Below are 13736 nucleotides of genomic sequence, written 5' to 3' on the forward strand. Positions count from 1 at the left end.
TGTAACGCTAAACTATGGTTCAGCGCTACGTCAAAATGCAACATCATAGAATAAAAAGGAAAGGGCAACACACCTCAAGCAGAACTGGACGACAGCACTGAACTAGGTAACAAACTAGAAATAATAAAACTATGATGCTGAGTCAAGTCTGTGAGGTGACTTAACAACATGCTTTTCCTGCTTGGCCTCTGGCAGCAAATGGTGTGGATCATGGAGGGTGGGGAAATCCACCATTCATTTCCTATGTTTCCATAGCTGCATGCTATGAGGGAAAGGAGAGGGAACTTGATGGCAGTTGCCATCTTGGGCCCTCCCCCCCCATTAACTTAGAAGGATCAGGGCCCCCCAAACCTGCCAAGAGCTTTAAAAATATATTCTATCCATAAAGCACAAAAAGAAGAAAGTTATTGCGTCCTCTGTGACCACCAGAACTTTTTTCCCGAATGGCTGCCCTGTTGTGGCATATGGATAAATATGTTGTGGCATATGGATAAATAATTTGCTTCAAGTCATATAAACTCTAAAAAAAAAAAAAAGCAAAAGTTAAAAAGGAGAAGGGGACGACAGAGGATGAGATGGTTGGACAGTGTTCTCGAAGCTACCAGCATGAGTTTGACCAAACTGTGGGATGCAGTGGAAGACAGGAGTGCCTGTCCTGCTCTGGTCCATGGGGTCACGAAGAGTCGGACACGACTAAATGACTAAACGACTAAACAACAACATATAAACTCTGGCTTTGGGGAGCTTTTTGCGTCGTATTTTAACACCAAGAATGGAAAGAAGGCACTTGTCAGAACAAGAGAAGGGTGTAGCACAAGACTTGAAATACACCAGAAAAATTCTGCAAGGAAAGAGAGTCTGCAGGACTTGGAATGTGTTGGATTTACATAACAAAAATTGTTTTGGATTCCTGTCTTGAAGGACAGCTTTCAGCAGCCCTTTCACTGATTTGTTCTATGGCTAGACAATAAAACTGACGGATTGAATTTGCTGTCGAGGGGCGGTTCTGCCTACACAGCCAAGAGATCAAATTCTCCATCTTTTGTCGCCGGGACTTAGGGTGCAACTAGACGTGACAGCCATATTTTTCTGATAATGGACATGGGGCAGGGTGGGGGGGGGGCAAGTTAAAATGCAGCGTGTGTGGGAAGAGGGAACTGAATGAGAAAAAACATAGCTTACTTTTTCCTACCACACCAGGAGAAAAATGGGGCTTAAAATGATCAGGTTTTAGGGAACGCCTGAGTGGAAAGAGGACATTTCCAATTGCCCCTCCCCCCCCACCCTGCTTTGCAGGGATTTGGTGGCAGCACACCCAATTCTGCTCATGCGACTAGCAACACCATGTCCAGTTTTGACAGGTCTCTCTTGGGAGCGTTTCAGCAGCCCTGGGGCGCTAACTTCTATTGTGACCCCCTGGGGTTTGCACTCCAATGTGCAGCTAGCCGGCATATCAGGCTGGTGGGGAAGAAGGGAGAGAATGGGAAAAGCTCTCTCCTCGCAGAAGGGGAGGGGAGTGTGTCTGGATCAGAGCCTGGGACGAATATGAACCTTCAAAGCTCATACATCCTTTGAGGTGGCTTTCTACAAGTTCATATCTGAAGATGGTTGCTGGCATCTCAGACGCTGACTTCAGCAATCCCTGTGCAAGTGATGCTACTGCAATTGAAATCTGCTTCACACAAACAGCTCCCTACATGGTTGTGAGAAATACAACCTCCCCCAGCTCTGTTTTCAAGGCTCAAGCAGCTCAAGGCCCTAAACTAAGAGCCAGCAGGTCCTTGTTCCCTTGGTCAGTAACTACTTTTATTGCAGGGCCATGTTTGCAAGGAGGTTGGTCCTACTAAGCCATAGCTGCAACATATCCTTCACACCTAAAGGAGTATCCAGAAAACACATTCTATGCAGCCATTTTTCCTAGCACATCCCTGTTTCATTTCCAGGTTGGCAGTTGCGCGGCTAAGTAGCACCTCAACAGCACCAGTTGCTGACCTCCTGTTACAAAAGGAAACAGACGTGTTTCTCGTTCACTGTCTGTCACAGTCGTGTATCGACTTAAAGTGCAGACTTCCATGTGCGAATTGGGCCATCCAACCTAGACAGCATCTTAAAAAGCAGAGACATCACCTTGCCAACAAAGGTCCGTATAGTACAAGCTATGGTTTTCCCAGTAGTGATGTATGGAAGTGAGAGCTGGACCATAAAGAAGGCTGATCGCCGAAGAATTGATGCTTTTGAATTATGGTGCTGGAGGAGACTCTTGAGAGTCCCATGGACTGCAAGAAGATCAAACCTATCCATTCTTAAGGAGATCAGCCCTGAGTGCTCACTGGAAGGACAGATCGTGAAGCTGAGGCTCCAATACTTTGGCCACCTCATGAGAAGAGAAGACTCCCTGGAAAAGACACTGGGATTATTCCCATATGGGATAGTTCCACATGTATAGACTTTGTAACTAAGTCTGCCTTCAGGGATCCAACTGTGAACTGATGATGTTGTGGGTAAACTTCTTTTATTGACTTTAAATAAGATTGTTGTGTGTTTATTCTTTTGAGAGGGATAACAGGGGGACTCACCAGGAACATACAGTTCAGTACTGAATTGTATGATAGTGAGAGGCTTAAACGAGCCTGCAACAAGCTAGCTGCTGTGCGTAAAAACAAGAATGTAAAACTCTGCTAAGTAAAAGAACTTGCTAGTGCAAGTTAGGAAGGATGTTGTCAGGGAACTGACATCGGAGCGAGAGGTGGAGGCAAGGCTTCCGAATGATGCAGGAGAGGAGACCAGCAGAGGGGAAGGAATTCAGCGCAACACCAGCAGATAAGGGAGGGAGATGGAGGATTCGGAGAGGGGTATCCAAGACTCTTCGACCGAAACTAGTGGAGAGAGCGCAGGCACACCTTTGCCCAGTCCTTCCTTGTGCAGAAGAGTTCCGCGCAGGGAGAGTAGGCGGAGATTGGGCGTCAAACAGCTTCTATGCTGGAAGAGGTTCAAGAAACGCCCACTGACGGATTCTGCAAGCGACTGACCGGCCATGGAGTGGAGGGCTGTCAGCCAAGGCATGGTTAGCCAGGCAATCTAGCCGAAAGTAACGGCAACTTACGCACAAGTAACCCCTTATAACCATTACAGATGTTAACAAACAATATAACCTCTCCTGCCTCCCTGAACATTCCCACAAAATCAAGGCCTTTGAGATGCCCTGATCCACCATCCCACAAAAAAAAATGTTTGGCAGACCCACACGGCACTATTCTTGTCACCCTTGAACACCCTTCAGCTTCTTTGTCAAACGGGAAAAGAGAGAGATCCTCACTCTGTACCACAGCAGAGTCTTGGACGTCAATCATGATGGTGGTGCTCTCGGTGGCTTTCTCCAGGTTGGTTGTGACAGAGGAGAGATCGGGTTCGCTCCTGCTGATAGTCCTGCCTGTCTCCATGGGCAGGTCCCCTAGGAGCGCCTGCTCACTTGTATCCAGGCTGCTGCCGTCCTGCTCAGTTGGACTAGCATCCTTGCCTTTGTCCAGCTCAAGGCGGCCTTCCGAGGGGCTTGGCTCTTGGGGGGGCGCTGCAAACTCAGCATCTTTGGCTGGGGCTTCATTGGTCCTACATGGAGGAGAAGACAAGCTCACACAGAGAGGAAGTGGCAGAGACCAAGGAACTGGGCTGGTGGGCAGTGAGAACAAACACATTGCCTACAGCATTTACATAACGCTTCCAAAGCATTTCCAGATACACCAACTCACAAATCATTGCAAAAGCACTGCCTGCAGGACTTCTACAAGATGTGCCAGGATCCTGTTGGGCAGGTGGTGTAAACACCTCCACAGGGGTAGTTGCAGTAGGCGGTGTACAAACCATATACCGTATTTTTTGCTCTATAAGACTCACTTTTTCCCTCCTAAAAAGTAAGGGGAAATGTGTGTGCGTCTTATGGAGCGAATGCAGGCTGCGCAGCTATCCCAGAAGCCAGAACAGCAAGAGGGATTGCTGCTTTCACTGCGCAGCGATCCCTCTTGCTGTTCTGGCTTCTGAGATTCCGAATATTTTTTTCTTGTTTTCCTCCTCCAAAAAGTAGGTGCGTCTTGTGGTCTGGTGCATCTTATAGAGCGAAAAATATGGTATTTAAAGCACACCTACATCCCCAGAAAAGAATCCTGAGAGCCATATTCTGTTAAGGGATCTAGGAATTGGTGTAAATAACCTCTCCCAGGATTCTCGAGAGGGCTGTGATTTAAATGCAGGGTGTGTGTATATATATATAAGCAGCCTTAGTTTGCGGCGGGGGGAAAAGTAGCAACGAATGAGCAAAATTATTGTGGCATGCTTCTTGTTCTTTTTCCTATTGGGGTGGGGTTGATGTGGTTTCCCGAAGGTTGTCCTGTAAGATCTGAACTGGGAATGTCATTGCTCACAGCCCCTAAACTATAAAGGTAAAGGTAAAAATAAAGGGACCCCTGACCATTAGGTCCATTCGCAGATGACTCTGGGGTTGCGGCGCTCATCTCGCTTTATTGGCTGAGGGAGCCAGTGTACAGCTTCCTGGTCATGTGGCAGCATGACTAAGCCTCTTCTGGCGAACCAGAGCAGCGCAGGGAAACGTCGTTTACCTTCCCACTGGAGCGGCACCTATTTATCTACTTCGTACTTTTGAACTGCTAGGTTGGCAGGAGCAGGGACCAAGCAACGGGAGCTCACCCCATCGTGGGGATTTGAACCGCTGACCTTCTGATCGGCAACTCCTAGACTCTGTGGTTTAACCCACAGCGCCACCCGCATCCCTCCCCTAAACTATAGCAGCTGCCAAAGAAAGTTGTGGGCTGGTTTAAAAATAGAGGAGGGGAGAGCGAGAAACTTTAGGCACATCTGCACTCAGCTCACACCATTTGATTGCAAACTTAATTAAAACCAGAATAATTAACACCTCCTGATTTCAGAAATTGGAACAATCATTCCACACAGAAGCGTATATAGAAAAACAGTCACACACCCCCCCCCCCTTTTAAGTGCTTGGGTTGTTAATGCTGGATTTTAGTCTGTTAGAGTAGAATACAACAAATCAAATTAAAAGTAACCTGAAAGTAAAAACCAGGACACCCCGAAGGTTGTTGAACTTTTTCTAGAAAGACACCAAAAATTGTTGAGCTTTCTTTCGATTGACTTGCCTAAGATCCAGGACAAAGTGCCACATTTCTGAAATTTCCCCCGGACATCATTTCTGCCTTTGAAATCCCGGTTATGTCCGGGAAAATCCAGATATATGGTAGTCCTAACGTACTGCGAATGTGCAAAACGTCCCAGAAACAAAACTGGAAGGAGACCCCACCCACTTCTGAATTCCCTTCCATTACCTGTCTTCAATCATCATTTTCAAGATCTCCAGGGTCCTAAAAATATATTGCTTCATGGTATGTTGCTGGTGAATTGTGGGTGCTGCAAGCAACCAGTCACCTGACCAGGATCCAGATTCTAGGACCATCCTTTAAGGTCAGACCTGACTGAACTCTAGAATTCAGATTCGAGGGAAAGCTGCTAATTTCAGTTTGCCAGCTCCAGCTGCTCAGAAGCTTGCCAGGGTGAGGCTCAAAGACTGCGGAGGCTCTTAGTACATTGGCTTCAGAAACCATTCTGGTTCCTTCAGCCCTTGTTAGATAGTCTTAACTGACTACATTCTTAGTGAACTTTCCTCACTGACTGCCAGAGACTGGGGTTGATGCATGTGGAATTTCTGGCCTCGTGTACCAAAATAACTTTCCCGGCCTTCGGGTAATTGGGCAAGGTAAAGGTAAAGGACCCCTGGATGGTTAAGTCCAGTCAAAGGTGACTATAGGGTTGTGGCACTCATCTCTCTTTCAGGCCGAGGGAGCCAGCGTTTGTCCACCAACAGCTTTCCGGGTCATGTGGCCAGCAGGACTAAACCACTTCCGGCACAATGGGACACCATGATGGAAGCCAGAGTGCACAGAAACGCCGTTTACTTTCCCGCCACAGTGGAACCTATCTATCTACTTGCACTGGTGTGCTTTCGAGCTGCTAGGTTGGCAGAAGCTGGGACAGAGCAACAGGAGCTCACCCCGTCTCGGGGATTCGAACCGCCGACCTTCTGATTGGCAAACCCAAGAGGCTCAGTGGTTTAGGCCACAGCGCCACCCGTGTCCCATGCACGGTAACTGGGCACCTTGGCTTGATGGACGGGGGCATTTGCTGGCCCTGCTCAGGCAGCAACATGTCTTAGGGGCCAGCAATGGGTTTGCAGCATACATAATCGACAGGCGCAACAGCCGAGAAGGGAAAGAGGAGATGGGGGTGGCTGCGTATTTGAGTCTGTGTTCAGCAGCTTTGTTTGGCGGCGCTGCTGATTGTTGAGAAGAACAAATTCATAGATCCATCTATCACACTTTCCATCCCTGCATCTCCGGGCAGCGAAAAAGTATTGCTTGCAACGTGTAGCATGGAATCTGAGAGGGCACTGTTTTCATGGCCAACTAAAAATGTGTTTGTGTAACTTTGCTTAGAAAGAGGTGCCAAAAGGGGCGAAAAAAAAGGTGTCAAACCGCACAGAGCAGCATTATATTCTCTGAAAGTAATTCAACTAGCACACAAAGAAATAAGCCGAGAATTCAAAAGAGAAAAGACTCATACACAAAAGACAGATTTATAATAATATAAGCCTGCCAGCTTTAAGAAAAAATTCCGCATGTGCTTCTGCATTGTAGAGAGAGAGATATGTTTTTGTTGTACTTTCTTTGTTATGGGACAATAAAAATATCAGATTTTTTAATATATATATAAAAATCGCAGATGAATTATCATGTTCTCTTCAGTCCTAGCGCTTTCCCCCTGCCTCTTGTTTTCTGTGCCAGGTGGTTTGGCTCTGGCTTTCAGCCAACTTGACAGCTACTTCACGCCAAAACAGCAGTTTGCACACTCTATGGCCAAGTTAATACTGCTGTAATTCCTACATCATCTGAACGTGTAAAAATTCTCATTGCCCACCACCCAATGATGATCCAGCATGGCCCGTTAATGACTTCTGGGTTTGTTTGTTTTTACAAACATTATTTTAAACATCTTTTTCAATTCATTATATATCTTTCCCCACGTGAGTGTTCTTGGTTTCCCCTTGCGCCCTTACCTTTTCAGCTCCTCGCCAACCACCGACTCCTTTTCGATCAAGCCCTCCTTTTCCTCCTCGTTCTTCTTCTGCTCCTGGTTCTGCTCTCCCTCTGCGGGGCTGACCGCTTCGGGGCCGGCCTCTTGGCTGGCTGACCTGTTCTCCTTGGCTTCCGTCCTCACCCTGCGATGTCGGCTACGCCTCTGGCTTTGCCTGAGCCGGGCCCTGTCCTCAAAGGTCACGCTCGCTCCGCCTTCCTGCTCATTCAGATCACAGTTCCCGTGGAAGGATTTGTGGTGCCACGCGCTCTTCTGGTCTTCCTTGCTGCCTGGGCAGGGATTGGAACCTGGAATTTGCAAGGCCGGCCCTTCTTCGTTTGCCCGCTCTGACCTTTCCGTCCGCTCCTCCTCGTTCTTTTCGAGGCCGCTGTTCTCCAGCAGCCTTCTCCTCCGAAAAGCGTTGGCATGAGGGTTGAGAAGAGAAGGGTCGTCCTTGTTGATGCCCTCCTGGCTGGACATCTGCATGTGGCGGCGCAGCTGGCTGGTCCGCTGTTCCCACACAGACATATGATGCCTCCTTCTCCTCTCCCTCCTGGGAAAGGAAAACAAAGGGGTTCAGTCCACCTGCGCCCTGCCAGAAACACAAGAATACAAACCAGTACATACAGCATGCACCTGCCACCATTCAAGCATCACATACGGAAACTTGATTCTCTGCTCCCCTGCATTTCACAAATAGACAGCCCAGCCAATGGAATTTCTCAGCCCTTCGAAAATCACACCATCTGCAGGATCTGGAGAGAATCAGGCCCACTTGTATGAGATCCACAGATAACTACAAACCACCCCACCCCACATGTCCCAAGCGACAGGGGAATGCACATAAAGAAACAGGACACAATCACCAAAACAAAGAAGCTTCTTTTTTTAACAATCCCTGTGATGGGGTGAGCTCCCGTCACTCAGTTCCTGCTCCTGCCAACCTAGCAGTTCGAAAGCACGTCAAAGTGCAAGTAGATAAATAGGTACCACTCTGGCGGGAAGGTAAACGGCGTTTCCGTGTGCTGCTCTGGTTCACCAGAAGCGGCTTAGTCATGCTGGCCACATGACCCGGAAAAACTGTCTGCGGACAAACGCCGGCTCCCTCGGTCTGTAAAGCGAGATGAGTGTCGCAACCCCAGAGTCGTCCACGACTGGACTTAACAGTCAGGGGTCCCTTTACCTGCCCCCGCCCCCACCATATAGCCTAAGTACATGGCATCAGTCTGCTTGTACGTTAATTTTAAATAAATCTGCAGTTCAGTTGAGCAAGGAAACATGTGCAAACAGCCATGTTCGTTTGTGTGCTGTTGCGTGAAAGAACAGGGGCCAGACAGAGCCGGCCCATCTAGAAGGCAAATGGGACATTTCCATTACAGCTCTGCAGGGGTGAGGATCAGCCAGCAGGGGAAGGAAGGGCAGTGGGACCCATGCTCTGGGTGCAGGCAGGGACAGCGAAAGGGGAGGCATGCAGTGCCAAGCCTCAGTTAAACCACTATGTCTAGATCAGGCTTCTTCAACCTCAGCCCTCCAGATGTTTTGAGACTACAATTCCCAGCATCCCTGACCACTGGTCCTGCTAGCTAGGGATCATGGGAGTTGTAGGCCAAAAACATCTGGAGGGCCGAGGTTGAGGAAGCCTGCTCTAGCTGCTCAGCACCGGGACCTGGGAGCAAAGTCCACTCCAGACCAGTTAGAGACCCAAAGTCTTATCTTGAGAGCTGAGTAGTGCCTCTCATCTCTTGTTACCACCCCCACCCACTAAGGCTGCCATTCAAACTGATTCTCCATGGCACAAAGGGCAACTTACTTGTGAGTAAATGCACAGAGAATCAAACTGCCCGATATTCCCAGATTCTGGCTTTGAGTTTCTGGGGGCTTGAGCGTTTTTAGTGAAGGTGTGCCATCACTCACAAAGCTAAACTCTCTGTGTAGAAATGTGGAGTTGGAAAGGAGAATGAGAACCACCTAGCCCTTGGAAGGCAAGAAACTTTTGCCCAACGTGGGGCTTGAACCCATGATCCTAAAATTGAGAGCTTCATTCTGTACTGACTGACCTATCTGTCATTTCTGGCATGTAATGTTCATTTAGTCTCACGGCCATTTCTCTTGATAGGATATTCCAAAGGGACTTAAAGCTCCAGTGAGATTTCTGTCATGAGAATGCCTGAAACTACCGAAAACTACCGAATCAGCTGCACTGAACAACTTCAGGCTGCAGATGGGGGAAACTCTTAATTTCCGACTGGTCCTACCAAATAAAAAAGAAAAAGTACAAACACAGTTTCCAGTACATGCCAGTAGGTGGTTCCCCACACACAGGGTGCTGAGCCAAAGGGACACAAAAATGAGAAGATCCATCATTGAGAAGACCTGTTTGGGGGCACCAAATTTGGCCTTGCTCAGGGCACCATACCACCAAAGATTACCAAAGTCCACCTCTGTTTATATCCAGTGCTACTGTTCTGCTCACGCAGCAGACTTCAACTTGCACAACTGAACAGCCCCCTCTCCTCTCCTCCTGTACACCTTCAAAATATGGTCCAGAGGGTTTGTGGGCCCTCTGTTGCCTGTCTGGGTTTATAAAATATTTTAAAACCTGCACACAGGAACACTGTGAACAGACAGACGTACCAACGCAGGCATACATACACACATAAAACACACACACATACTGCTTGACACATGTCAGCAAGCACCCACACCCACAGAGTACAACTTAATTTTGCCTACACAAATATACATAGAGAAATGTGTGTGTGTGTGTGTTTGTGTAGAAATGTACATACATACGCACACCCTGAGTGATGTTAAGATGCTTCCTAGGTACACATTGCACCACCACCCAGAGGCACACAATGCGAACGAACACACACACACACACTTGTACGAATATAACACGCACAAATTATAGGCCCACACTAATTCACAGGAGGTTGGTTCGCACACGTACCTACATACATATTCACACGACACAAACACAAGGTAACACACACACACAAACCTCACAAAGCAACTCTTTCACGTACACACACAAAACCTCTCACAACAAGCAGTCACATGCACACATACAGGTTGCTGGTGCGCGGTTCCCACATCGACATGTGGTGTCTCCTCCTCCTGTCTCTTCTGGGGAAGAAAAACGCATGGGTTCAGTCTATGACATTGTCATGCAGTCTCCACACTCCCAGGGCGTACAACTCCACAGATGCTCAAACAGAGAGTCAGGGGTGCTCTAACAATTGTGCACAGATGTCATTCATAATCCACGCCTCACTCAAGTACAGGACATTAAATATGAACACAGGACAGCAGAGGGTATCCTCTTCTGCACAACTAGGAAATGGCCAGTATACAAAATAAAGTGGTGCCTCACAAGACGAAATTAATCCGTTCTGCGAGTCTCTTCGTCTTGCGGTTTTTTCGTCTTGTGAAGCACGGCTATTAGCGGCTTAGCGGCTATTAACGGCTTAGCGGCTTAGCGGCTATTAGTGGCTTAGCGGCTTTAAGAAAAAGGAAACAAACTCGCAAGAACTCGCAAGACGTTTCGTCTTGCGAAGCAAGCCCATAGGGAAATTCGTCTTGCGAAGCACCTCAAAAAACGGAAAACTCTTTCGTCTAGCGAGTTTTTCGTCTTGCGAGGCGTTCGTCTTGCGGGGCACCACTGTATCAGCTACTTGAAAACAATTGCTCTACACTTGCTTATATGCACAGAGAGCTGTGTGTGCCGAGGGTCAAAGCTCAGAGGGAGGGTGTATGCTTCTGCCCACCTGAAACCTGAGGTGATCCCCAGCATTTCAAGATAAGGACGGCCAGTAGCAATGCTGGTAAAGAGAGATCTGGGCGGTGAGAAAATAAAAGGTGTTTATTGCTAGCAAGAATGGCTCAGTGGGATCACTCTCCAAAAGCTGAGCAAGTCCAAAAGGGTGGGGCCTGCTTAATATACATAGCGGTTATCTGTTAAAGCAGTACATATGCATAAATTTCCTCCAATCTAAAGTGACAACACAATACGAATTATACCATGTACGGTCTTTCCTTCATTACCTATTCATTTCCGCAGGGCCGGTAAGACAGAGTTGCTCCACCTGGCATTTGGCTTGGAGTCAATTTGATTCCCTCCCCCTCTTTCTTTTTTCCTTTCTCCTCCAGTGATGAGGCTGCATTTTAATGTTTTAATGTTTCAATGTTTCAATGTTGTATTTTAATCTTGTTTTTAAGTTGTAATATTATTTATTTATTTATTTATTTATTTATTTATTTATTTATACCCCGCCCATCTGGCTGGGCTTCTCCAGCCACTCTGGGCGGCTTCCAAAAAATATTAAAATAATGTGATACATCAAACATTAAAAGCTTCCCTAAACAGGGCTGCCTTCAGATGTCTTCTAAAAGTCTGGTAGTTGTCGTTCTCTTTGACATCTGGTGGGAGGGCGTTCCACAGGGAGGGCGCCACTACCGAGGGTGGCCTGGTAACTTGGCTTCTCGCAGTGAGGGAACTGCCAGAAGGCCCTCAGTGCTGGACCTCAGTGTCTGGGTAAAACAATGGGGGTGGAGACGCTCCTTCAGGTATACTGAACCGAAGCCGTTTAGGGCTTTCAAGGTCAGCACCAACACTTTGAATTCTGCTCGGAAACGTACTGGGGGCCAATGAAGATATTTCAGGACCAGTGTTATATAGTCTCGGCTCCCAGGCACCAGTCTAGCTGCTGCATTCTGGATTAATTGCAGTTTCTGAGTCACCTTCAAAGGTAGCCCCACGTAGAGCGCACTGCAGTAGTCCAAGTCCATGTTTTGGATGAGCAGTGTGCTCTTAGAGCACGTTCCAGAATACTCTACAGTGCACTGGAACTTTGTGATAGACGTACAGGGGTTCTCTGGCAGACAATTTGAACTGAAAAGATATGTGAAATGGAAATAGGCCCGGTTTTGAAGTTATGGGAGTAATGTGGTTGGCTGCTTGGCTGCGGCTCCAACCTACCCATTCTGGAAATGTAAGAATACAGAAGACATGGAAGGAGTACAGCCACTGGAGAATAATCAATCAAGCCCCTACCAACACCTTTGATAGCATGAATAGTGGAGAACCATAGAATGAAGACATCAAAAGCAGAAACCACAACGTTTCTGAAAATTTGAGAATCCAGGCCTCCAGCATGCAAATAAAAATGCAGAGAGGGTGAATTAGCAGGATTCACTAAAGAATAGTAACTTCTTCTGCACCTATAGAATCAACCGTGAAGCAAGACACAAATAAGTGTAAAATCTTGTATTATATGCAAATCCATAGCCCATGGTGATCGGGGCTTTTCTGTACTAGGTGTGGCAGAAACAAGGGCATCATTTCAAGATTCAAAATGCGTGTGAGGGGGGTATATTTTAGCAAAACGTGTGTGTATGCATATGGTAAGATTCCTGTGTAACGTTTGAAGGCTGATTCTTAGCCATTACATTTTTTTTTTTTAAAAAAAAAGGATAGTGGATTTTAAGACCATTTTTATGATTCCATTTTAATTCCTCATAATAACTAGAGATACACCGTTCTGAGGGGACGACGACTGACGACTGCTCCCCCCTTCCCCCCCCCCACACCTATGCACGTATGATAGCATGGACATATTGCAATGTGCACACATATATTGTAACGCGTTTGTGTTACACGCATCACCCCTACAAAACCTATTTAATTTGTGAGCACCCATGAAATTCAGCCTCTCAAATAGAGCACATCATATCCACATACAAACTGCAAACTGACCCACCTGGGAACACTCCCTTGCACCAGAGATGGAGGCTTGTGGGCACCCAAGACTATCACCTGTGCCAAATCCTTGTGGCCAGCACTCCCCATATCCAGGCCCACACACACTAAGATGCAGACATTCCGATCCTTTCATACATCAGCATCCAATCTGTCGTACTTTTCAGCATGCAAGCACCCTTACTCTAGCATAGCTGTGGAACGTTTGATTGGGATGTTTGTTACTTCTGGGACTTCTGCTGCTGCAGCCAAGAATGGACCAGCTTTCCTTCACTGCCATTGTTCAGAGCTTCTCATAAGACAAGGGAGCTTTTGCGTATCCCAACCCCCACCTGAAGTTTTGGCTCTCCACCCAGTTCCCAAGAGCTAGAACATGGGTAGGCAAACTAAGGCCCAGGGGCCGGATCCGGCCCAATCGCCTTCTAAATCCGGCCTGCGGACGGTTCGGGAATCAGCGTGTTTTTACATAAGTAGAATGTGTGCTTTTATTTAAAATGCTTCTCTGGGTTATTTGTGGGGCATAGGAATTCGTTCATTATTTTTTTCAAAATATAGTCCAGCCCCCCACAAGGTCTGAGGGGACAGTGGACTGGCCCCCTGCTGAAAATGGTTGCTGATCCCTGACCCCTGACCTAGAACTTGGTCTCCAAGTCCCTCTTTTTTACCCTTCTCTCGACATGTTTGCTTGTCAAATCTACTAGATCATATAGGATTCCTTTAAATGGGATCACACCTTTCCCGAGGGTACATTGAATTGTTCCATCCCAATGGCTTTCCATTTGGCAGCAGCCACCATGTGCAGGCTTTAGCCAGAGAGCAGGCC

At 47.3% G+C, this 13736-nt stretch overlaps 1 protein-coding gene across 3 annotated transcripts in view; it reads right to left on the reverse strand.

Moving 5' to 3' along the window:
- CACNA1E (calcium voltage-gated channel subunit alpha1 E) overlaps positions 1-13736 on the reverse strand; it is a 498615-nt gene that overhangs the window by 104613 nt on the left and 380266 nt on the right. For 2 of the 3 annotated variants that reach the window (XM_079980994.1, XM_079980996.1), the window contains exons 21-23: positions 10225-10281; positions 7136-7705; positions 3317-3606 (exon numbers count right to left, since the gene is read on the reverse strand). In XM_079980994.1, the coding sequence (XP_079837120.1) occupies positions 3317-3606; positions 7136-7705; positions 10225-10281 (917 nt within the window). The remainder of the gene's footprint in view (positions 1-3316; positions 3607-7135; positions 7706-10224; positions 10282-13736) is intronic. The other variant, XM_079980995.1, reaches the window with a different exon arrangement.

Source organism: Podarcis cretensis, assembly GCF_951804945.1.
Source record: "Podarcis cretensis genome assembly, chromosome: 6".
NCBI lineage: Eukaryota > Metazoa > Chordata > Lepidosauria > Squamata > Lacertidae > Podarcis > Podarcis cretensis.